The sequence below is a fragment of the Schistocerca americana genome, chromosome 11, assembly GCF_021461395.2.
Source record: "Schistocerca americana isolate TAMUIC-IGC-003095 chromosome 11, iqSchAmer2.1, whole genome shotgun sequence".
NCBI lineage: Eukaryota > Metazoa > Arthropoda > Insecta > Orthoptera > Acrididae > Schistocerca > Schistocerca americana.
Window position 1 is genome coordinate 155,318,004 of NC_060129.1, and position 26,191 is coordinate 155,344,194.

The 26,191-nt window shown below is 44.8% G+C and overlaps 1 protein-coding gene across 1 annotated transcript in view; it reads right to left on the reverse strand.

Annotated features, from left to right (window-relative positions):
• Window positions 1-1,435: 1,435 nt before the first annotated feature.
• The window catches only part of LOC124554018 (ankyrin-3-like), a 60,296-nt gene continuing 35,540 nt past the window's right edge, over window positions 1,436-26,191 (reverse strand). The window contains exons 5-6 of the mRNA XM_047128046.1: window positions 23,092-23,241; window positions 1,436-2,098 (exon numbers count right to left, since the gene is read on the reverse strand). Of these exons, the coding sequence (XP_046984002.1) occupies window positions 1,591-2,098; window positions 23,092-23,241 (658 nt within the window). The 3' untranslated portion in view covers window positions 1,436-1,590. The remainder of the gene's footprint in view (window positions 2,099-23,091; window positions 23,242-26,191) is intronic.

Genomic DNA, 26,191 nt, shown 5'->3' on the forward strand with positions numbered 1-26,191 from the left:
CCTGTACCACACTGCATGGTGTTGTGGTTGCAAAGATGGACCTCACCATCGACATCTGGAGTGAGGTTGTGCATCATGCAGCCTATTCCACACAGTTTATGTTGTAATACGATGTCCTGTGGCTCCACAAAAAGCATTGTGCAACATGATGGCGTTGCTGTCAGGGTTACTCCGAGCCATAATCCGTGGGAAGCGATCATCCACTGCATTACTGGCCCTTGGGCAGCCTGAGCGAGGGATGTCATCGACAGTTCCTCTCACTCTTTATCTCCTCCATGTCTGAACAACATCACTTTGATTCACTCTGAGACGCCAGGACACTTCCCTTCTTGAGAGCCCTTCCTGACACAAACAATGCGAACGCAATCAGACCGTAGTACTGACCGTCTAGGCAGGGTTGAACTACAGACAACACTAGCCATGCACCTCCTTCTTGGTGGAATGACTGGAACTGATCAGCTGTCGGACTCCCTCCATCTAATAGGCGCTGCTCATACATGGTTATTTACATCTTTGGGTGGGTATAGACAACTCTGAACAGTAAAATAGACTGTTTCCGTGATACAGTAGCCAAAGTCAACATCTATTTTCAGGAGTTCTGGGAACTGGGGTGATGCAAAACTGTTTTTCATGTATGTAATTGGCTTAGAATAACATGTAAACATAATCTTAAATTACTCTAGATGAGATACAGCTCTGAGCATTGTTTGATAGATTGTTACACTGACTCTTAAGGCCAGATTAATAATATTTTACCCTTTATTTCTTTAAGTTGTCGTTATCTTACGGCTTCCACTTTGTGCAGCATACTACACGGAAGAACCAGTCAGTAATTGTTTTACCAAAGATGATTTATTTTCATGTACATGGACTCCTTCAATGAAAATTTCTGTGGGTGTATGCCTTATCATAAATTTTGGAAATTGTTGCATTGTGAACACATTTGCATCTCCGCAAGACATGGACATAATTAGTGAGTGTGTTTCTCTTGTAAATGCTTATCCTTCGCAAGTAAGAAAATTCTTGATGTTTTTAAGAAGTGCTGTAATATCTTTATGGTATTGTAAGAGGAATGGTTTGTTTTAGTAATCATTGTTATTTTTTCCACAGCTAATGTGATACTGTATCACAGTATTCTGAGACACAAACTAAGCCTCTATGGTTTCCTTGGGGATGACTGATGTTCCTGCTCAATACAACGTGCTCTTTTTCTGTTCAGATGACTGTCTTTGGACTTTCATCATAACTGTTTACTTAAAGTCATACTTGACGGACACTCACTGGCAGTGTTTGCAAACTGTGCAGTTGGCTGAATAAATAAATTGTTGTTGATTAAATTGAAGATTTATTGTTACTGTAGTCCAGCAACTTACCGCAACAGGCTGTGGTGTTATGTGTAATAGCATATTTTTACCAATTACTTTACAATAATGAATTTAGTTAAAAACATGTTTATTATTAATGATATACGTTTCAATTATTGTTGAGTTTTCATGGAAGGAAACTCGCTTCTTGCTACACACATTAGTGTATATGAATCTCACATTGTCGCTACTGTGGTGATTTTACTAGAGCAGTGTTCTATTTACTTCAGAGGCGTGTATTGTAGTGCCAGTCTCGTGTTATCCTGTCTATCCAGTGTTGGTGGTTGAACTGCCTGGCGCGGTCCACTGGGGTTTTCCCCTTGTGATTCCTGGCCCCGCTGTCAGCCCCTGCATCGAGTAGTGCAGTCGCCTCCTCCGTGCGGCCATGCTCAGCCGCGAAGTGCAGCGGCGTGTCCCCGTCCACGTTCCTGGCATTGGGGTCTGCAGAGAACGCCGCCAGCAGCCGCACCACGGCCGGCCGGCCGCCCCATGCAGCCCAGTGCAGCGGCGTGTTCTGGACCCAGTTCCCGGCGCTCACCTCCGCGCCAGCCCCCACCAGACAGCTCGCCGCTTCCACGTGACCCTCCCAGGCTGCCCAGTGCAGCGCAGTGTTCTTGTTCCCATCCGTCGCACCCACATCAGCCCCAGCTGCCAGCAGCATTTGCAGCTCTTGCACTGTCCCATCGTTAGCTGCCTTGATCAGCCTCCTGCCTTTCTCCGCTGCAGAGAGGGCCCTACACAAAACACAGAAACTCTCATACTCTCCTTCAGACACACACTTCTGATGAAGAAGCGTATCGGAGTGGTACAACTGTAACCAATTCTAAAACTCATATCTCTGACAACTGATAAATCTCCCATCTGTGATACAGAACACTGAGAAAGTTGTTTTATATTAACGTACAGATGCACAGTTACGTCATCCTCTCAAATTCTTCATGCACTCTCCACAAAAAATTCCTACACTCCAACTCTCAAGATACAAAGTTATCACATTTTGTCACTTTAATTCGTGATCGTTAGTTTTTTGACCTTAGAATTCAGTCATTATAGAAGTTGTTGCCTTCCACTTCGTTCAGCCATTACTACGTCTCTGTGTGCAGCAGTCCTCTCTGACACTTGCAAATGTGACAAATAATGCTAATGACGTCTCCTGCTATTTAAAGATAAGTTTCTGTTATTACAGGAGCAAAAGTAAACCCAATTATCAACAAGTTTCTTGACACAAACTCGTCAAACAGAGAAAGCTACTGTTAACCAGGAAACCATTTAGTAGTGACGTTTAGGGTACAGCAATGATACCAAACTGGACTCCTCTACCCCTACACACAATCACACTCATTGACAGATGCACATACACACAAGAACCAACACAAACAAACAAACAAACAAACACAAACACACACACACACACACACACACACACGCACAGAAACATACACATAGAGAAAGAGAGAGAGAGAGAGAGAGAGAGAGAGGGAGGGAGGGAGACAAAGAGAGAGAGAGAGAGAGATAGAGAGAAAGAGAAACTTTCGTCTTATATTCCTCTGGCCGTGATGCGCCTTAAGGCGACAGCGAGATCATGAGAGTAAATTAAAGTTTAATGTACTTGTCTCGATATGACAACCGTTGGAAAGTAAATCTTGTTTCGTGGAAAAGTGCTGCAGTATGTAATTTACATGCGACAATCTCGCTAGGATGGGTCTAAACGAAAATACCTACATGCTGATACACTGTGCGACATGTGTTCAGGAGAAGAATTTCGTAACATTTTCTGAAACTAAAGTCAATTAAGAAGTAATGGTAAATGACGTATTAAATTAATGAATCCAATATCCGCTGATCGATAAAATATATAATTCCTTTTTCTAGAAATATTTTGGGCAGACAGATTTGCAAATGTTGCTGATTCTATTGAAAATCATACAGCTGACATACTCAAAACTCATTTTATAGTTGTGATAACTGCATGAGATAATAATGGTTCTTTTCTATATAGAGAGAAACAAACGTGAATCCTGAATTACTGTACAGGAACCAACAGCTCTGAAGCTCTTTTGACTTCCACAGTGTTTCACTTGGTGTGGTCCCGGTGAAGGCAGTGTATTTATGTTTGCCTCGCACACATGTTTGAGTGTATGTGTGTTTTGTGCGTGTGTGTTTTGTGTGTGTGTGTGTGTAGTCTGGTGAAGGTGTACCCACGGTGTGACACTGAATGTTTGAAATAGTGCTACTTAGTTTTTAAATGCACAGATCACTGACAGAGTCAAAGTCACATCTCCAGATTCAAAAAACTCCTACAGATGAGAGCCAGTCTCTGAGCTGTTTGGGCAATTTAATACGGAGCTATGGAAGCTGCTTCACAAACAGGCGTTAAACTATCATTACTGGTACTTTAATGGTAATCATTTATAACCTGACCAGAATCAGTGACAATTTAAGACACTTGATCTACTACGGTTTCTCATTACGACTGAATATTTTATGGAATCCCCACTTTAATTACAGCTCGTTGCCTCATGAGTACACCCAGTGCATGATCCCCTCTCCTCCAACCGAACAGATTTACTGGGTGGACAAGATGCTGCAAGTCTATATTCTGTTAGATCAGTCGTATGTGGGCTTCTGGGCCACAAAGTTTATCGCTGTTAAAAAATGATCCGCTACTCTGTACTCTAAATCTCTTGCTGAAGCAGCCACACACAATTTCTACAGAGCGATGAGTCTTTGCCTTTCATATGTGTGGTTATTGGGGCTGGTATTGGTACCACCCAGCATGGGCGTGCCTCAACTGTGAACCGATGATAGCCACCTTCTGTACACGAGTGATCTCTGATGGGGTGTGGTGTAGCAGGCAATTTATTGAGTCGTGTTTCTAGCACTGATGTACAATGGATTTGGTGGAGACCTGCAAACCATGCCCAAAATTGCATGCATGAAAATGAAAACTACACGCCATAAGCTTTCCTAGCATTTTCTCCCATATTTTTGACAAATATTACATACATATAAACTTTGTTAGTAATAATGAGTCACTCCCAATTCTTTCAGTATTTAGCAGCAGTCCTTCCACTGCCCAATAAATTTCCTAACAGAACACAGCCAGTGGTGTGTCACTTTCTATGTAATGACAGCATCTTCAAGACTGCCTTTAGTGTCACAATGCTACAGTACATGCAGATGTAGGATCTCAAACCATGGGACTGACTGTGCTCCCATAAATTAAAAGTTCGCTCTCTGCATATGGATTACTGTACGTAAAATACTAACAGGAAATGGGGTAACTTATGATTCACTCTGAAATGTAAGAATGACTTTATAAAATATTTGTTATACTTAACGGACTTTTAGCCGAATGATTCTCAAAACAGTGTTTTTCATTTATAATTTTGGCGCACAATTTTTCCTCTCTAGTGATGAAAAATAATGTTTCACCTCATGAAAGTAGCAGGAACACAAACCTACTATAAAAATATAATTCACTTATAATAAGATGTTTTGAGAGGCCCCCGGCCAGGGTGGCCGAGCGGTTCTAGGCGCTACAGACTGGAACCGCGCGACCGCTACGTTCGCAGGTTCGAATCCTGCCATGGGCATGGATATGTGTGATGTCCTTAGGTTAGATCGGTCTAAGTAGTTCTAAGTTCTAGGGAACTGATGACCTTAGAAGTTAAGTCCCATAGTGCTCAGAGCCATTTGAACCATTTGAGAGACAGTATGTGCCATAAACAATAATTGAAGTGAAATTAATCTAATGCACTAAGAAAGAAGAAGCCAATCACACTGAAAACAATGAACATGCACTGAAGTGAAATGATACCCTGGAAAACCACTCAGAAAAGTTGAATTTGCAAAGTAATGTAATGAACATTAGTGACAGTTTAAATTTTGTTTCACATCACAACCGCAAGTTAGATTTCCTGCTTAGCATGAACAAGGACTTTAACAGATTTTTTAATCTTTCACTTTGAGAGACAGTTAATAGGATTTCTTTTCTTTAAAATAGTGATTTAGTGCATTGGTGATCAGTATATTTCGGTTTAGGAATGCACTTGAATTCCGTGTGTTTGTAAGTTGCTCTGTTGGTGAACATGTTTTTTCCACCATGCAGCTCCATTCATCGTTTGTCTACTATTCAGAATTGCAGGCAAAGTAAACTTGGAGGGATAGGAAACTGTATAATTTATCTGTGATGGGAACATTATCACAAATTACCTCCTACCTGCTGGTTCTGAGTTTTGTGGTCAGCAAGGGATTATTTAGATTATTCCCTGAAAAAAAACTGTGTCCAACTAATACTCGGAAACAGAATCTAGCTTGTGATTTATTAGATCTACATTGATCGAAGTGTATCTGCTAGATGCTTCATATGGAATGAGAATGCATTTGGACATAGCAGTAATTTCTTGCCTTTCGTGACGTTCAGTTCCGTGGCTTGAGATCCAACATCTGCAAGTCCTGTAGCATTGTGACACTAAAGATGGTCTTGAAGGTGCTGTCATTACACATGAAGGAATACACCACTGCCTGTGTTCTGTTTGGAAATGTTGTGAACAGTGGAAATACTACTGCTAAATGCTTTTACCAATGGTATAAGTCTTCATGAAAGTTACCACTTGTATCTTATAAGTAATTTTTGTGTCACAGCCGTCTAGCCTTTGAAGCACTGACATACGGCTATGTTCCTAACTAACTCAAACCATATTGTAAATTGTGGGAAAATACATAAGATCCGCAAGCATTTATGGAGATGATATTTAGGCTAGTTTTATGAGCTGGAACTGTTTCGTAGTCAATTACTGGTCTTGCTGTTCAAACGTGTGCAGTTTTCTGCAAATTTTAGTTCTTGTTGAACTGCAAACTGATTTATGAGCATTTTCCTTTCATATCTTCTTCATCTTGGAAACCTGAAGTCCTTGTCATATTACGAGATGTGATTTAAAATCAGAAGCATGTGATGTTGCTGGCAGCAGCCATCCCATACTAATCTGGGTATAGTGTTGTCATAAGATGCTGACTAACGATGACTGTGGATGCCTCGTTAATTATAACACTGTATATCATGTTAGTCACTCATCCGTTAAATCGCATTTTGCTCACAGTCATATTAAAAATTGTTTTTCACTCAGTCATATGCATTGTCAAACCCAACTATCACTTTCGCTGGATGTGATTTACAAGCTGAGGTCTGATATAAAATATATTTGTACATTCTGGCAATAGATCTGACATGTTCCTAGCTATAGTACTACGAAAACTGCATTGAGCTCGATTCTTTATGAGAAGCAGTTTTAATTGGTTGGTTGGTGTGGTGAGTAAAGGGATCAAACTACGCTGTCATCTGTCCATTACCCAACATTCAAACAGCTCTCAGGTTAAAAACATTACCAAAACGATTTCGGGAAAGTAAAAGGCGAAAGACTGACTCGAAACCACACTGAAGAAGGAAACAAAAAAGGCTAACAAAAGTGGACAACGTAAACTAAAAGAAAAAACGGTGGATGGTATCAGAACAATGCAGCAGATGGCCAGGACTGGGTGATCACGACAGGAATAAAGGATGAGCGAGCCACTCTGCAACACACTAAAACCTCCAGCCTTAAAGACAAGGCTAGACGAACTTGAACAGGGAAAATACGAACACTAAGGCTAAAAAACAGCAAAGAAAGAGTGAGGAAGAGTTAAAATAAAGATAGAAAAAGCCAGACGCTCACCATTAGATTGTGTGATAAAAATTCCCCTCACAAATAAAACGTAAAACGATGTCAACTGTTAAGACATTGACTCCCAACACCGTTAACAGTGTGATGGGTAGGTTAAAAGTCCACTGCAGAGCAACTAAACTAGGGCAGTCCAGTAAGATGAGGACGACAGTCAAGTGGGACCTACAGCAACACTGAGGTACGTCCTAGTGACGGAGGAGGTGTCTATGTGTCAGCCAGGTGCGGCTGATGTGGAGTTAGCAAAGGACAACAGACTCCCTGCGAGTGGCTTGCATGGATAATTATCACAGATTTGTATTCTCCTTGACAACACATAGTTTATTTGGTGTACTGACCGTGTGTCATTAAGCATCCCAGATCCTGAAAACCTTACAGCATAAGACCAACTGGAGATCAGTCTCCAGTGCGAAGATTTCCAGAGTTGGTTTACTGGTAGCATGTTTGGTCAGCCTGCCAGCAAGTTCATTGCCCAGGATCCCAGCATGTCCTGGGGTCCTAATGTAGGTCACCGAATGTCCGCTGTCGCCGAGCGCACAAAGAGACTGCTGGATAGTTAACAGCAAAGGGTGGTGAGGGAAGTACTGATAGAGAGCTTGTACGCTACTTAAACAGTCACTAGAGATGACAAAGGACTCACCTGTGCAAGAATGGATATGCTGAAGAGTGCGCGAGATAGCTACCAACTGTGCAGTGAAAACACTGACGCAATCCAGCTAGGAGCTCTGTTCAGCATCTCCAATGTGAGCGTAAGTGAAGCCAACAAGAGCCATTGAGCCATCTGTGTAGACTGTTTCTGAGTCCTGAAACTCACCAACAATAGAGAAAAACTGCCAGTGGAGGCCACAGGTAGAACTGAGCCTTTTGGGCTTTGCGATAGGTCCAGACGAACCAGTGGCTGTGGTATGGACCACAAAGTGAACACATAGAAAAGTGATTTTTCTGACGTTCCGCCAGCACGAGTGGCTGGCATTGTCAAAGCTTCACCCTCCATTGCCGGTGGTGAACTGGAGCCGAGCTCGCGGCCGCAGACTATATGTACATGGCGCGCCAACGTCCCAGGGCTTCTCCGCCGTCATTTCCGGTGCGGTTCTCCTCTTGCTACCTGCGACGGTCGTTCGCTGCAGTACGGGCAGCCAGGATCCGTTTACCTTAAGGCTTTCCTCTTTCTTGTTGAAACTATCATCGTGTTTTTGTATTTCTACAGCTTCTCTAAACAAGCGCGTGTGGTAGTGCTTCTCTACAGCCAGAACTTGCGTGTCGGAGAATTTTATTACGTGGTCGGTCTCATTCAGTGCATGCTCTGCCATGGTCGATTTCTCCACCTGCCCCAACCTGCAATGTCGCTTATGCTCTTTGATCCTGGTGTTAATTGATCGTCCAGTCATTCCGACATAAACTTTTCCGCATGTGCATGGTATACGGTATATTCCCGGCATTGCAAGTGGGTCTCTTTTCTCCTTCGCCGATCTAAGACACTCTTTGATCTTCCTTGTCGGTTTGAAAATCGTCTTTACGCCGTGTTTGCGCAATATACGGCCGATTCTGTCCGTCACTCTGGGAATGTATGGCAGAAAGGCCGTGCCCGACATTTCTTTTTCTGGTTCCTTACTTCGCCGAGTGTTTGGCTCTGTTACACTGCTAATGTAATTTGTGGAGTACCCATTGCTCCGCAGAGCAGTTTCCAGGTGTTGCATTTCTCGTTTGAGGTGTTGAGGTTCACATATTCGTCCTGTTCTCGTTACGAGCGTACTAATCATGCCTCTTCTCTGGCTCGGGTGGTGGTTTGACAGATTGAGTAGGTATCGGTCCGTGTGTGTCGGTTTCCGATACACGCTGTGTCCCAGGTTTTCGCCGTCCCTTGTGACCAGCACATCTAGAAATGGCAGTTTCTTGTCCTTTTCTACTTCCATGGTAAATGTTATGTTGGCATGGAGGCTGTTCAAGTGTCTTAGGAATTCACCGAGTGGTTTCCACACCACGAAAGTATCATCGACGTACCTGTACCACACCTTAGGTTTGCAAGTCGCCGAGTCCAGTGCCTGTGCTTCGAATTGTTCCATGAAGAAGTTGGCCACCACTGGACTGAGAGGACTACCCATGGCGACACCTTCCAGCTGTTCGTAGAAATCGCCATTCCACGTGAAATAGCTCGTGGTGAGACATGCATGGAAGAGCTTTTTGATGTCTTGTGGGAACATGGAACCGATGTGCTCCAGAGCGTCACTGAATGGCACTTTCGTAAATAACGAAACAACATCAAAACTGACCAGGATGTCGTTTGGCGAAAGTTTCAGTTTCTTCAGCTTCTCAATGAAATGTCCTGAGTCCTTAATGTATGTGTCGGTCTTCCCCACGTGTGGCTGGAGCAGAGAGGCCAAGTGTTTCGCCAGTTTATACGTTGGTGAGCCAGGAGCGCTAACAATCGGTCTCAGTGGAACGTTGTTCTTATGAATCTTGGGTAATCCATACAGCCGAGGCGGTTGGGCTTCTGTGTTGCGCAGGTTTCTCTGTATGTCCGCCGGCAGAGAAGACGCCTTGATTAATCGATTCGTATTCCGAGTGATACGCTGCGTTGGATCTGCGCTTAGTTTTCGGTACGTCGTCGGATCTAATAGGTCTCGGATCTTTTGCTCATAATTTTCGGTCTTCATTACGACGGTCGCATTCCCCTTATCGGCAGGCAGTACCAATACACTCTTGTCGGCGATGAGATTCTTAATGGCTTGTACCTCTTCTTTCTTCATGTTGCAAGCTGGTGGTTTTGCTCGGTGCAGTATCCTGGCTGTTACAGTGCGTATTTCCTCTGCCCTTTCACAAGGAAGGGTCCGAATGGCTGCTTCGGTGTTGGCAATGATGTCCTCCATAGGTATAGTTCTCGGGATGATAGCGAAATTCCCTCCTTTTTGAAGAACAGACACTTCCTCTTCGGTCAATTGTCGTTCAGTGAGGTTGACCACTGTGTGTGACATGTCGGGAATCGCCTTGTCGGTCTGCTTCCGGCATCTTTCAAACTTTTTCTTTTGCCGCTCAGTGCAGCGCTCGAGTTCGTTCTGCATGCTCCTGTGAGTGATGCTGTCGATCTTGTCCCAGTCGTCTCGATGCATTCTGCTACTTAGTGGATAGAAAATGTTCAGAAGTTCCCGATCCGTTCTTGCCAAGTCTCTCCGTGTTGTATGTACTCGCTCACGAAGAAAAGCTCGTTCCATTCTGTCGTAGATACGATGTGCTTGGGCGGTGGTGAATAGGCGCTTGCATCTCAAGAACTTCGGTGTAGCACATTCATCTCGGCACCGTGACAGAAAGGCGAGAGAGGACATCAGTCGCGCTTTCTTCTTCCGTCGTACTCAAGGCGTCGGTACAATCTGCAAATCTCCTCCCCGTAGAGGCATAATACAAAATTGTTAAGGCTTTGGTGGTCACTTGTTGACAAACTGCCTATTGGCTTCTGTCTCGGGTTCTTCGGCCGACGTTCATCTAATGATTTTTCTGACGTTTCGCCAGCGCGAGTGGCTGGCATTGTCAAAGCTTCACCCTCCATTGCCGGTGGTGAACTGGGGCCGAGCTCTGGCCGCAGACTATATGTACATGGCGCGCCAACGTCCGAGGGCTTCTCCGCTGTCATTTCCGGTGCGGTTCTCCTCTTACTACCTGCGACGGTCGTTCGCTGCAGTATGGGCAGCCAGGATCCGTTTACCTTAAGACTTTCCTCTTTCTTGTTGAAACTATTAGCGTGTTTTTGTATTTCTACAGCTACTCTGAACAAACGCGTGTGATAGTGCTTCTCTACAGCCAGAACTTGCGTGTCGGAGAATTTTATTACGTGGTCGGCCTCATTCAGTGCATGCTCTGCCACGGCCGATTTCTCCACCTGCCCCAACCTGCAATGTCGCTTATGCTCTTTGATCCTGGTGTTAATTGATCGTCCAGTCATTCCGACATAAACTTTTCCGCATGTGCATGGAATACGGTATATTCCCGACATTGCAAGTGGGTCTCTTTTCTCCTTCGCCGATCTAAGACACTCTTTGATCTTCCTTGTCGGTTTGAAAATCGTCTTTACGCCGTGTTTACATATAGTCTGCGGCCGCGAGCTCGCCTCCAGTTCACCACCGGCAATGGAGGGTGAAGCTTTGACAATGCCAGCCACTCGTGCTGGCGAAACTCCAGAAAAATCATTAGATGAACGTCGGCCGAAGAACCCGAGACAGAAGCCAATAGGCAGTTTGTCAACAAGTGGCCACGAAAGCCTTAACAATTTTGTACATAGAAAAGTGATAGAAGGAAAGTGTCGAGATCAGTAAGAAGCAAACACAAATTGCAATTGGCATCCCCAATGTGCGCTGCTGTTGTCAGGGATGGTTCAAATGGCTCTGAGCACTATGGGACTCAACATCTTAGGTCATAAGTCCCCTAGAACTTAGAACTACTTAAACCTAACCAACCTAAGGACATCACACACACCCATGCCCGAGGCAGGATTCGAACCTGCGACCTAGCAGCCCCGCGGTTCCGGACTACAGCGCCAGAACCGCTAGACCACCGCAGCCGGCTTGTCAGGGATGGTTAGCCATATTAGGGAAAGGAGATCATAATTTGAATGGTAAGGCGAATAATGAATATGGGAAGTATAATTTGCAAGCAACTGCTGTCACCTAATTCGCAATGGAGGAACACCAGCCTTTACAAGGACGCTGGTTTGGGAAGCTCCTGTCGCACAGTGGTGTATAGAGTCCAGCAGCTGGAATGCTGATGGCAAAGCAGAACCACACACCAGGCATCTATATGAAAGAAGGGACTGCAAAGTGCTTTGCACAGCTGCAGCAGTGTAGGGCGATTAGCACCCCATTCGTTGTGGTGCAGGCACTGAATAACATTAACATGCTGCCAGCACATTTCCTTAAGCTGACGAAGATGGGGAAGCCAAGTTAAGCAAGTATCAAAGACCAGTCCCAAAAAGCAGAATGTCTCCACTACATTAAGTAGTTGGTCATCAAGGTAAAGTTACAGATGGAGATGGCAGTACAACAAAAACAGAAGGGCATGACAAGTCTTGGCAGCTGAACACTGAAACCTGTGAGTGAGGACCCACTGCTGCACCTTTTGTATAACTTCCAGCAGTCGACGTTCAGCCACACCAACAGAAGAGGAGCAAAGGGAAATACAAAAATCATAAGGAGATATTGAGGACCATTAACGATGATTAAAAAGATTGGAACGCTCAGGACAGAGCCGTGTGGGACCCCATTCCCTTGGATGTGAGGCAAACAGTGTGAGGCACCAGATCGAGCTCTGAAATGCGTAGCGACAAAAAGTTCCGTATAAAAATCGGGAGCGGGCCCCAAAGACACCACTCATGCAGAGTAGAGAAGATGTGATGTCGCCAAGTGATATTGTAGGCTTTCGTCAGACCAAAAAAGGTGGAAATGAGGTGCTGACGCCGGGAAAAGACCATTCAGATCGCAGTCTCCGGGTAGAGTAAGTTGTCAGTGGTAGAGCGAACTCGCCAAAAACCGCCCTGGGAGGGAGCCAGAAGACGCTGAGACTTGAGGAGCCAACACAACGGCCAGCTCACCATACATTCAAGCAGCTTGCCCAGAACGTTGGTGAGGCTGATAGGACGATAATAGTCCAAATCTAGCAAGTTCTTACCAGGCTTTAGCACTGGGATGATCATACTCTCCTGGCACTGCGATGGGGAGTCGCCATCGCTCAAGATTCAGTTGATGATGACAAGGATGTGGCACTGATAATCCACTGACAGACGTTTAAGCTTTTGGGAATTGATGTGGTCTGCCCCAGGGGTTGAGTCAGGAGAATTGGCAAGGGCACTGAGCAATTCCCACTCACTGAAGGGAGCACCATATGTCTCGGATTGGTGTGGAGCGAGAGATAGGAATTGTCGTTTCACCATTGTTTAATTCTCAGATGCTGAGGTGCGAAGATAATGATCCACGAGACATTCTCCAATTATGTGTGGATCGGCATATACAGCTCCATCTCGAAATTCCATGTATACCTGCATGAGTCTCATATCCGTAAAGGCATCTGAACTTGGTCCAGACCTGGGAAGCAGAGGTTCTTGTGCCAATGGTGGAGTTGTATCGTCCCCAATACTACCATCATGCAATGAGCTGACATACCTGGACACGATGCTGTTTGAAGGCAATGACGTGCTCTAGAAATCCATGGTGCTTATGATGTTGAAGGGCCCACCTACAGTCTCTAATGGCCACAGCGATTTTGAGTGACCACCAAGGCACTGACTTCCACTGGGGCAACCTGAGGAATTAGAGATTCAAGATTCAGCTTGGGCAACAATGGTAGTAATGGTGGTCCTATAAAAAGGAGATTCTACAGTTGTAGTGCACTTGAAAGCATCCCATTCAGCCTTGGTAAGAGCCCATATGGGCAAGTGTCCAGGCGATGCTGGGGTAGGGACAGAAAGAGTGGAAAGTGGTCACTACCACACAATTCGTCGTGAGATCTCCAGTGGATATAAAGGAGCAGACCAGGACTGCAAACCAAGGGATCAACGGCTCAGTATGTGTCATATGCCACACTAAAGTGAATGGGGGCACCTGTAATGAGGAGGCAAAAACTGAGGTGAGTTAGTAGATCATTGAAAACCTTACCACAGCAGCAATCTTGGTTCCACCCCAAACAAAGTTAGGGGCATTAAAATCACCCAGAAGTAGGAAAAGTGGGGGTGGGGGTGGGACTTGAGAAATTAGGGCAGCTAATACATGGTGCAAAACTTCATCGTCTGGAGGGACGTATATATTGCTGATGGTAATTTCCTGCATTGTCCTCACAACTCCCAAAAGTGTTTCAAAGAGCATAGGTTCGCTACAGACATAGATAGATGCAGACTCCACCTTGCAGTCTGTCACAGTCAGTACATTTTTTGTAGTACCCATGTCAGGCAGAAAGGGCTGGGGTCGACATCACAGGAAACCACGTTTCCTGAAAAGCAATGCAAAACGCAAATGTAATGCTCAAAAGTTGTCATAATTCAGCGAGGTGGGACAAAAAACCGCCGCAGTTCCACTGGAGCAATAGGTAGTCAGTCATTTGGGAATGCATGAAGGGATCAAGGAGAAAGTTTATGCCTCAGTGTCACCATGAGTGCTGGTATCCAGGACTGTTGCGTCTGAAGCGTCAGCAAGATCTAGGACCTTGAGGGATTCTACGATCTCCACCTCGTCCTCAGACCTGGAACTGCTAGGGACTGGTGGTGTTGGGACCACTGGTGAGCCATAGTAAAGTTAGCTTTGAAAAGCGCGCCACAGCACGTAGCGTGAAGCAGTCGCCCTCCTTTCTCTGACGGTGGTGCTGTTGTCGCAATTGAAGGCTTCGGTGTCTCCCTCTAGAGGGAAAGGGGAAAAGTGGGCTGTTCGCGAGGGTTTATGATTTGGCTGTGTGGGCTCTTGTGGAGAGTTTGCAGTTGCGGCATGAAGAAGCGACTTCTCTGCTGGTGCCAGAGGGACAGCGCGCAGACCGCGGCATCAGCGTAAGCGACGCGAACAGCGGCTCCATGGTATGCGGCATTAACTGCTCGTCGCGAAAGGAGTCTTCCTGAGCGTGGGTCTGCGAGGGGCCTAATTTGCAGTTCGGCAGTATGCTGTCGACCGGCGAGGAGGTTCTGAAAATCGGCGCGCCTTCCTGCGTCCGTTGAAATGCCTGGCAGCGGGCGGCTCGGCAGAGGTGTTGCGTTGGTTCAGCCTGGGAGTCGTAACGCACCAGAAGTTGAGTATTGATTGTTACAGATTTTCTGAAGTTTAATTGAATTCAATGTACTTATTCATGTTAATTATATCAACCGTATATTTTGGGGGTTTCCCGCCATTCATTCTCGTCTGCCCACCTGCGGGAAGGTGGTAATATTAGAAAGGGTGGTCCGTTTGTCCCCTTTTGAGGACCAAAGGGGAGCGAGTCAGAGTACATCTGTGGTTCGGATTGCTTCTTTCCTCTCCCAGCTTACCTACGGGTTTGGTTCAAATGGCTCTGAGCACTATGAGACTTAACATCAGGTCATCAGGCCCCTAGAACATATAACTACTTAAACCTAACTAACCTAAGGACATCACACATCCATGCCCGAGGCAGGATTCAAACCTGCGACTGTAGCAGTCGCGCGGTTCTGGACTGTTAGCCTCTGCTATGTCTGTGAAAGTCTAAGGCACCAATGGTTGTACTGTTTAAAATGCAAGGCACTAAGAGTGATCCATTCTCTCGCCTACCATAACTGGTATTACTAGACTCACATGTAAAAGGTACTCCAAGAAAGAAGAAAAAATTCCTTTTTCCTCGTAGTAAGAACTAGTCAATTGCATAAGGAATTCCTGCTCATCTGGAAGCTCTAACTTACGTAAATTTGTGTTTATGTATATATGGCTATAATCAAGCAAGGTTGTAAATGTATGCCGTAGTGGATTATTTTATATTGTTTATAGCCAGCAAGAACTGTTGTGTGTTTTTTCTATTCAGTACCTTTTAAGGCTTTTACTCAACGTGCTTACGTGTTTTATACAGTTAGTTGGTTATGAGTGTGTTTTCTTACCATGCAAAAGTTTGCCATTTCATTACGGGTAGAAATTGTTGCCTTGAAAGGAGAATGTTGTAACGGTTTGCAAGTCTCAACATGTGGTGCTGGAATTGCTGTGGGAAAACATATTCCCAAATTACCAGCAGTTCAAGCACCATATAGGGGGTAGGACGTATGGTTTTACATCACATCGATATACCATCACCTTGATTTTTTGGGAAATGAACCAACTTCAAAGGGCAAGATGTAGGCACCAGTAGCAACCATATTGTTTTTCAGTCCCGTATAGATATGCTGAATGAGGTGAACACCCCACTGTTCTAAATTGGTGTGGTGCTTGTCGTCAGATTGCAAGAGAAGGTCCTGGTGGAAAATAATCCCCTCGACCATGTTGTGGGGGACCATGTTGATGGGGGATGACAGGAAGAGGAATATGACTGAGCAGGTCACAGGCGAGCAACGCCCAGGGCTGGGCTCAGGATACTGTCTAGTTTAGGACTGCCGCATTTCTCATTTTCGATAATACAGCCACTTCGTCAAACTCGTCCTCCAGGTTCTTGATAAAGAAAATAGAGGCTTTATAGCCAGAAAGCAGTGCCCATCTATTCTGCTGCAGACTAAATAACTTGGCGAACGATGTTCTCTCTTTTCCATACTCCTTTCTTCGTCTCATGGTGTAACTACGGAGGAGAACAATTCAGGATCATATCTGTCAACATTGTAGTTTACCCTGCCCTTCTTAGAGATTGCTGGCGCCAGTCACCAACAAGAGATGACTTGGTGCACTTTATTGCAGGTCGTGCGCCCTGATGCCACGCACTCTGATCAGAGGGTCTCTCCACAGGCGCCACCCAGCCACAGCAAAGGCCACCTGGCATGATGGCTGTGACCAGGAGTCCTGATTCCCCAAGAAGATGGGCATGTAGTGCTTGGCAAATGTGGGGAGTTTGCAGCTCAGACATCAGCAGTGCGATCCCTGTGTTGTTAGGGGGCTAGGACCAAGAGGGTACCTGACAGCTGCCCAAGATGGATGGCTACCATGCTGGATAGTAGATGCAGAGAAATCCTCTATGGTGAGGGGGATGAAAGAGGACAGTGGGGACATGTTGTGTAATTCCTTACTATGCCTGCTGTTGCGTTCCGTCCTCGGCCACTAACTGTTCTGTTGGCACCTACTTTGCTTTGCTTGTAGTGTGCAATGTGTAATGCCAAAGAATCAGATTCAGTGTAGCTGTCACCCTTATTTAGCCTTTCTGTTCATAATTCTGATTAAATTTATGTGTGTGTTATCTCTACATTTACACAACACTGTGCTCTCGAAAATTATGGACTACTGCTTTGTATTCGTGGAGGTGACGTCTGATAGCGAGCTAAATGTGTTCCATCAGGTTCACACGCTGCAAATTATGTGGACGAGACAAGAGGAGTTCAGTATCATTCTCCTCCAGTCACTGTACCACAATCCTGTCTTCGTGACAGGTTCATAGTCGTTGAGGAAGACATAAAGCATGAAAATGTACAGGTTATCCGCATTAGTGTACAGGTAATCCTCAGCTGTCATGGTGGCATCGGTGACAGATGTCATGTAAGCCCAGGTGATAACACCCACCACATACTCCGGCTCTCACTGTGCAGCATATATGGACCTGTGCATCTTTTGGGTAACTGTCCACCTGGACGATGGCATGTCTGGACATGGCCATCAGCATAATGTAACCAAAAGAACATGATTCATCCTACTAGAACATACGTTTCCAGTGATCCACTGTCCAGTCTCGATGAGCCTGCTGCCACTACAGTGGTAGTGACGGTTCTGGCATAACCACGAGCGCCAGAACGAAGAAAAAGAACTCAAGACCAGAGAAGGCAGTGAAACGACATGGGCCAATGGTGCACTGATTAGGGCCGCACCATACCTGCAAGAAGTGTATATAAGAGCCGCTCCTGACAGCCTCGCCTGGACATTTGTGGACAGAATTAGCATGGCATAGCAGAGAGTGCTACGAGAACTGATAGTTGTGATCCACAAACTTTGTCACAGACTTGCCTAAACACTGCATGTTACACAAGACTCTGATTTATATTGCGTGTCCCTCATCGTTTGCGACACCTTTGTACATTAAAATTATGCATTGTCAATCTGCTTTAACGAAGTGAAACTATTAAAGTTATTAACTTGAATTGTTATATAGAATTCCGAGAAGGCAGCAACCTATACGAGGCGAGTGGGCAAGACCCAACAGTGGGCGACAAGGATGGGATGGTCCATCGACTTGGCGCTTGCATGTATCTTTTTTAAGTTCCAGATGCTTTGCAGTGCCGCCATCAAAATCAACTTCGCCACTGTCGTGTACACAACGATTTTTGAGTGTCTCTTCCCCCTGATTCACGGGTCCAGAGAGCAAAGTGGCCACAGCACATCAAGACACTGCAGGACGACCCCATTGAGGTGGAGCCTTCGCCTCCTCCGTCCCCTCTCGTCCTACCTATAGAGCTGGATCCGCCCACAACACAACAGTCGCCGCCTTCTACATGTTCTACACCAGGAGGTGGACGCATACCCTTCTGGTGGTGTCCAGGGGGGCCATTTTTGCCAGAGCACAGGCCGGATGGCGGAGTACGGCTGGAAGCTTGGTGTCCCCTGCAGCCACAGCTTTCGGCCCGTCGTTGCGCCTACACTCATTCATCCCCCACCATGGTCGCACTCAATACAAGACCCCTTTAACCAAGACGAAGAACGCAAGACCAGAGAAGGCAGTGAAACGACATGGGCCAATGGTGCACTGATTAGGACCGCACCATGACTGGATTGACACCTGCGAGAAATGAATATAGGCGCCGCTCCTGCCAGCCGCGGCCAGACATTAGTGGACAGCATTAGCATGGCCTAGCAGAGAGTGCTACGAGAACTGATAGTTGTGATCCACAAACTGAGAGACAGACTTTCTTGAACATTGCATATTGCACTAGACTACTTTATATTGCATGTCGCCCATCGCTTGTGACACCTTTTTACATTAAAGTTAAGTATTGTCAATCTGCTTTATAGAAATAAAACTACTAACGTTTTAAGCTTAAGTTATTGTGTAGAATTCTGAGAATGCAGCATCCATTAGGCACCCTATACGAGACGAGTGGGCAAGATCCAACAATGATGATTTAATCTGTCCACATGCAAACTTGTATCAGATCATGCAGTATGCATATTCACATTCAACAACGTGTGCCAGGTTTTTGCTGTGAACCACTTGTGCTGGCACCAGAATTCTACTGTGCCGCCAGACCACCACCTGCCCTGCTGTACAAAACTCTGACCTCAGTGTTCTGAGATGGGATGTGGGCGCTCAACACATCACTGTCTGCTCGTGGTTTTACTGGTCTCCAGCCACTTTCTCTAGATGCCGACGACACTGGCACGTTCGAAGCCTCTCCGTTTCTGAGGCTATCATTCGTAGGCACTTAGTCTTTCATAACTTGTGATCTTTTATGTAAGTTGTTTTACGCCTTCGCACAGCCGTCAGCGAGGAAGGTCTTAACTTTCTTCTACCTGTACATCGATGTGCTTATTGGAACCATACATAACAAAAGTCTTTCTCGACACACGTTCTGCTCTCTTCTTGTTATCTTTACTAACATAATTCTCGACCAGTCTTTTAAATACTGTCGTAGTTTGTTTTGTGTTCTGTTCTAACATTTATTTCCTTCTCCAGTAGTTCCCTCATCGCTTTTTGATATTTTATTAGGATTGCGTCCCTCAGTTTTCGTAACTCCATAAATTGGTATAATTCCTTTTCTGTCACGTACTTTACTGAGATTCACTAATTTTGAATATACTACATACAATATGTTTTAAACTTTTTCCTCAACAGTATGTACACTGTGCTTAACGATGTCGTATGTTTTGCGGTGTGCATGTTTGCTTGTCACCTCAAGCAGAGAGGTACCTGGCATTTCTACAGATTCCCGCTGTGTTCTGTCTCTTTAATAACTTTTTTGTATACTTTCTTCTCGTTGGCTGTTAGCATGCACCTCTTCTTGTGTTACATCACCTGCATTACTTTTATGCACGACACTTGGCAAATGCTTGTCAGTTACCAGTACGTGATATAACTTCAGAATAAGTGTTCTGTTTTCCATGATTATGTATCACTGTGTGTGAATTGTATTGTCCACCTATGGCGTACGAGGCTTTTAAATGTAAATTGAATCTACAGTTTATGCATGCCCATGGCTGACTGTCCTGGTTCACCAAAGCACGAAGTACTGGAATCTCTGTGGAGCAGGCGTTGTGTTTCCTTAAATTCAAGTATGGACTTTGTACCAAAATATAAACTTTACAATTCTTCTTTCCCTCCCATATATCCGCTTGAATAATAAAGAAATTCGTATGTCACACAATAGCTTATTTTATTACGCCTTAATTATATTAAGAAACCATGTTGAATACTGTCATTGTTGCTAATTGAGGGCATGTATACGTATTGTTCACGTGCAAAATACGTAGTCTTTATGACTTTAACAGTAAGTGCATTAGCAATGAAATCACTATATGGTCCTGTGCATTCACTACAAACATATAATGCAGCTCTCTTGGGAGCCTTACTATGCTTCGCAGCAGGTGCATAAACACACTGCCTGTGTCCAGTGGCCTATGGAAGCACAGTGAGGCTAGGACAGAGGAGCATGCTACTCAGAATGCTGCGTGCTTTTGGCACCACGTCAGTAGAGGCCTTGTGTGTGGTTCTGGGGTCTTGCCGCATTGACGTCATTATCCACCACAGAGCGGCGGTGTGCTGGGTCATGAGGGGTACACACTACAAGATTCCACTAATAACAGGGGCAAACTTTGCAGACATGAGTCAATTAAATAACAGCCACCTTGAGACCTGAAAAATGGACTGGGAGATGACCGACAAAGGCCATCGTGTTTTCTCCTTCTTCCACAATTTACAGGTACAGCTTCATCAGAAGCATACGGATCCAAGCCGTGCCGTTGTTCATATTGCGACTGCGCTTGAACAGAGTGGGCCTTAGCTAGAGTACTACACGCACATGTGTGGCGTAAGGGTCTCCTGAACATGTGACATTACATTCAACACCCTCACACATATAAGGTCTGTAACAGAGCATAACGACATCAAAGAAATGCTACGAGACCCAGACAAATAGTGTGCTCTAAGCAGCGCAACTGTTAATGTTTCAAGAACACTGCACGAAATCTACAGACGAGGAAACTCATAAGGCAGATCTCAGACAAGCACATAACAACCACAACAACACGATCCTTGGGAGGACACAAATTCAGACACACCACAGACATTGACGTAGATGCGGGAACAGAAAATGACACAAGCACAGCAACAACATCAGACAAAGACTCATAAGAGGTTCAATACCTAAAACAGACAAAAAAAGATAACTATAAGAAAGGAGGCATCACATGTGATTTTTTCATTTACATGATATGCATTTTCAATGCAACAGTTAAAATGGGGAAGGAAAACGACTAATTGAAGAACTGAGACACTCATTACATCTAAGGAATATGCTATATGGTGAGGCGAATCTTTAGGTACTGTGGTTCCACTCCAGCCTATGACATTGCTTAAAGATAAAAACATCATGCTCAGAGACATACAAGATAACAGCACACATACGACATGTATATGGGTAACTACATCTAGCCATGGCAACACAAATAGTGCAATAGTATGCCCTAGATAAGATCTAATTAGTGTCACTACTCCATAGACAGTATAAACAAATACACTCGCAGTCACTCATGGTGTACTTCATTTAGTAAGGTTTCTGCCAAGGCCCTCCCACAGGGAATGGCAACCACACAAATCATAATTTATATGTTATATTTTGTTTTAACAGTAAAATAATATTTGGAGAGCATTCCTTTCCCATGTTTCTATTTTCTGTTCTAATTACTATTATTTATTAATACTCTATTTCCTACAACTAATTTAATTTACTTTGTAATTCAGTGTTATTACCCTCCTTTTATAGCTCAAAACTAATTTTACTAGTGATGTAGAACAATGCAGTATTATATGTAAAATTGCATAATGCACGACATGCTTTTTGAAATGTCAGGTAGCAGGTCTTTAAATATACAACAAATGTAATGCAATGTGCACTCACAGTTTTTCGTAAAGTCATCAACCATTATCTGCTACCATCGACAATCGATTAGCATAAATATAAGTCGATATCAGGATCCATTTACGCAGAAATTTCCCCATGCTGAGTCAAGATCTGTACCCACAACACCTGTGACACACTGTCAATTGCAGGGATTTGTTTACAGAAGACGTCGTACGCCACTACACACGACTCGACCTGACCACACGTGCAGGAGGATTGCCTGATTAACATGACCAGCCATCTTGACCATTATGTAGTGACCACCGAAAATTTGTTCCATACAGGATGTCGAATACATATTTCTCGCTCATCACAAGCAGTCGCCTTTACTACTAGGCTGCCTCGCCACACGATGCACGTGTGACTCCCAGTTTCGTTGAGGCTGATGTTCCAACAAATGATTTCCAACAACTACTGCTAGACGACCTCATATTCAGCTCTCGTGGCAGACTGAATCTCCGTCTCTTACAGACGCCATTCATTCAATGGTGCTATTCCGGCTCATCCCGTGAAACGTAATTAGAGTGTCTGCAAAACAAACATGGAAATAAAACTGACAGCTGAAAGTTTGAGCCAAGTGAGGTCGTTTGATAGGATGACCTACTAGTTAAGGCCGCTTGTTGCAAATGTTAAACAAGTATTGTACATCCAGTATGGCGCAAGTTTTCAGCTGTTACTAAATACTGAAACGTCAAAAACTAATTTGAAGAAAAAGTGCAGGAAATTACATAAAAATTAAACTTCACTCTACAACATTCCATAACCTTATTCTCCTGATGGATACTATTTTTACATCTTTTCCTTCATAATGACCCATCATCATTTCCTTTTGACGACCATAACGAACTTGTACATAATTATTTATTCGCATTAAAGTAATATTTTAGTTACAATGCATAGATGTAGCTGTAACACCAATTTGATACAAATTTACTTTAGGAGATGGGAAACCACCACTGAAATGATAGCTTTCACCCGACACACCTATTCATTCACTACACTTGGAGAGCAGAAGTTGTTTATGGTACCTTTGTCAAATAACTGCATGAGTGGACCAATTGTGGTCTGAACAGGTTGTAATTCACACTCTGTTCCCACAAAAATATCTCGAGAAACACTATGATACATGCTTACACAAACATCAAAAATTAACAAATAAAATTCCGATCCTTGACAATTATAACTTCTATTTTATCGAGAAATACAATAAAGTGAAATTCTGTGTTTGGATAAGATCACTTGGCTAACGCCCTCATAAGTGGTATAATGAATGTGGAAATCGTGCATGTATAGCGACAGTACTCACCTCAGGAAAGAGACGGAAGCATCGTCAAATGTGGGAGTGGGGCAGGTAGCTGTGTGCTTTGCAGCTGGAACAGGAGCCCTGCTGCAGTTTTTGTGGCCCATGTGCAGCTGACTGGTCGGGGTGACCTCGCTGTCTCCAGTGGCTGGAGTGCTGTGCAGAGACACAGGGTGTGGTCACTCCGTACACACGGAGGACAGAGGGCAGCCCACTGCAGACAATGCTGCTGAGAGTTTGTCCAGACACAACTAATAGAACACACACTTTCAACATCAGTACTGGGTCCTCTGAGACGAAGGACTTACCCCTGTGCTAATCGGTTTAGCCCCCACACTAGTAGCATCGCATAGCAAACAACAGGCTGAATAAATTAAAGTACAAATAAAAGATACATGCTAAGGTCAACATTTAGGTAGAACTGATATGACAACTAGTCATCAGCGTAGTCTAAACACATAAAAACAACATTCCCACAGAAATAAAAATGGAAGTAATCTTTACATGTTCAACTTGTACCATTATCATCAGATAGTATCGGTAGCTGTTAGCGACTTGGCTGTAGGATGCACAGTTGGTAAACTACAGAAGAGTAGATTCTGAACTGTGCACCAAAAGAAATTTAGAGAAGCAAGGGTTACAGAATGTGTGATACTGAGCAGCTATTCCCTTAATACGTTTAACTGTCACCAAAATAGGCAAGTAAATAAATTTGTTTCACATTGGCCAACGAGCATTCTCAATAAACTAGCGAACATTGAGCATTAAGATAAAAAAAGGCAAAGTACTCTATACATACACTTATGCAGGATATGTAATCGGAAGTTGTTATTCGAATGAAAATAGAAATTCTGTTTAATTCTTATATTCTATATATACAGTTCTATGAGACTGTGATAAGGAGATTTGCTGTAGAACGAAGGAAAGAGTTGGATTTAAATTAAGGAGACATGGGTTACATAACACAGGAGACAATGTAATGTTGTGTAAAGACGCATTAAATCATTATTAGTCAGTACATGTGGCTAAAGTAAACTGTGGTTGCTACAAGTGAGGAGAAAATACAGCTTGATAAGTGGAAACTCTATCAGTGATGGAAGCATACATAGGGTGTTCGGAAATTCTCTTTACAAACTACTAGGACTTTTAAAGGGGAGAGAGTAGGTAGTATTTTGTACAGGAACCCCGTCTGGAAACGTACTGTATGCATTCTACGACAGTTTGAGTTCACATGTTTAAATCATGCAATTCTGCTTCAGGAACTGAATTAGGCATGATGTAGAACAGTTATTAGGTAACAGTCCGAAAGTAAACATAACGAAGCATCCATTTATCAGTTCCGCACATTTGTTTTCATTAAAACTTAAACATTACCTTCTGCATGTACAGTATGCTAGGTTGATTTCTTGTTTTGGGGTAATGTGAACACACAATATTTAAGTGATAATACAAACAAGAGGCTTAGCTGATAATGGGATCTTTCGCTGTGTTTCTTTCGAATTGTTATCTAATAACTGTACTGCATCACACCCAACTCAGCTGCTCAAGCAGAACTGGATGAGTTAAACATCTGAACTGAGACCGCCGTAGGAGGGAAACGGTATGTTTCTGGACATGGATTCCAGTTCTCACTCCCCTCTACAAATCATATAAGTCTCTAAAGGAAATTTCTGAACACACACACACACACACACACACACACACACACACATATATATATATATATATACTCCTGGAAATGGAAAAAAGAACACATTGACACCGGTGTGTCAGACCCACCATACTTGCTCCGGACACTGCGAGAGGGCTGTACAAGCAATGATCACACGCACGGCACAGCGGACACACCAGGAACCGCTGTGTTGGCCGTCGAATGGCGCTAGCTGCGCAGCATTTGTGCACCGCCGCCGTCAGTGTCAGCCAGTTTGCCGTGGCATACGGAGCTCCATTGCAGTCTTTAACACTGGTAGCATGCCGCGACAGCGTGGACGTGAACCGTATGTGCAGTTGACGTACTTTGAGCGAGGGTGTATAGTGGGCATGCGGGAGGCCGGGTGGACGTACCGCCGAATTGCTCAACACGTGGGGCGTGAGGTCTCCACAGTACATCGATGTTGTCGCCAGTGGTCGGCGGAAGGTGCACGTGCACGTCGACCTGGGACCGGACCGCAGCGACGCACGGATGCACGCCAAGACCGTAGGATCCTACGCAGTGCCATAGGGGATCGCACCGCCACTTCCCAGCAAATTAGGGACACTGTTGCTCCTGGGGTATCGGCGAGGACCATTCGCAACCGTCTCCATGAAGCTGGGCTACGGTCCCGCACACCGTTAGGCCGTCTTCCGCTCACGCCCCAACATCGTGCAGCCCGCCTCCAGTGGTGTCGCGACAGGCGTGAATGGAGGGACGAATGGAGACGTGTCGTCTTCAGCGATGAGAGTCGCTTCTGCCTTGGTGCCAATGATGGTCGTATGCGTGTTTGGCGCCGTGCAGGTGAGCGCCACAATCAGGACTGCATACGACCGAGGCACACAGGGCCAACACCCGGCATCATGGTGTGGGGAGCGATCTCCTACACTGGCCGTACACCACTGGTGATCGTCGAGGGGACACTGAATAGTGCACGGTACATCCAAACCGTCATCGAACCCATCGTTCTACCATTCCTAGACCGGCAAGGGAACTTGCTGTTCCAACAGGACAATGCACGTCCGCATGTATCCCGTGCCACCCAACGTGCTCTAGAAGGTGTAAGTCAACTACCCTGGCCAGCAAGATCTCCGGATCTGTCCCCCATTGAGCATGTTTGAGACTGGATGAAGCGTCGTCTCACGCGGTCTGCACGTCCAGCACGAACGCTGGTCCAACTGAGGCACCAGGTGGAAATGGCATGGCAAGCCGTTCCACAGGACTACATCCAGCATCTCTACGATCGTCTCCATGGGAGAATAGCAGCCTGCATTGCTGCGAAAGGTGGATATACACTATACTAGTGCCGACATTGTGCATGCTCTGTTGCCTGTGTCTATGTGCCTGTGGTTCTGTCAGTGTGATCATGTGATGTATCTGACCCCAGGAATGTGTCAATAAAGTTTCCCCTTCCTG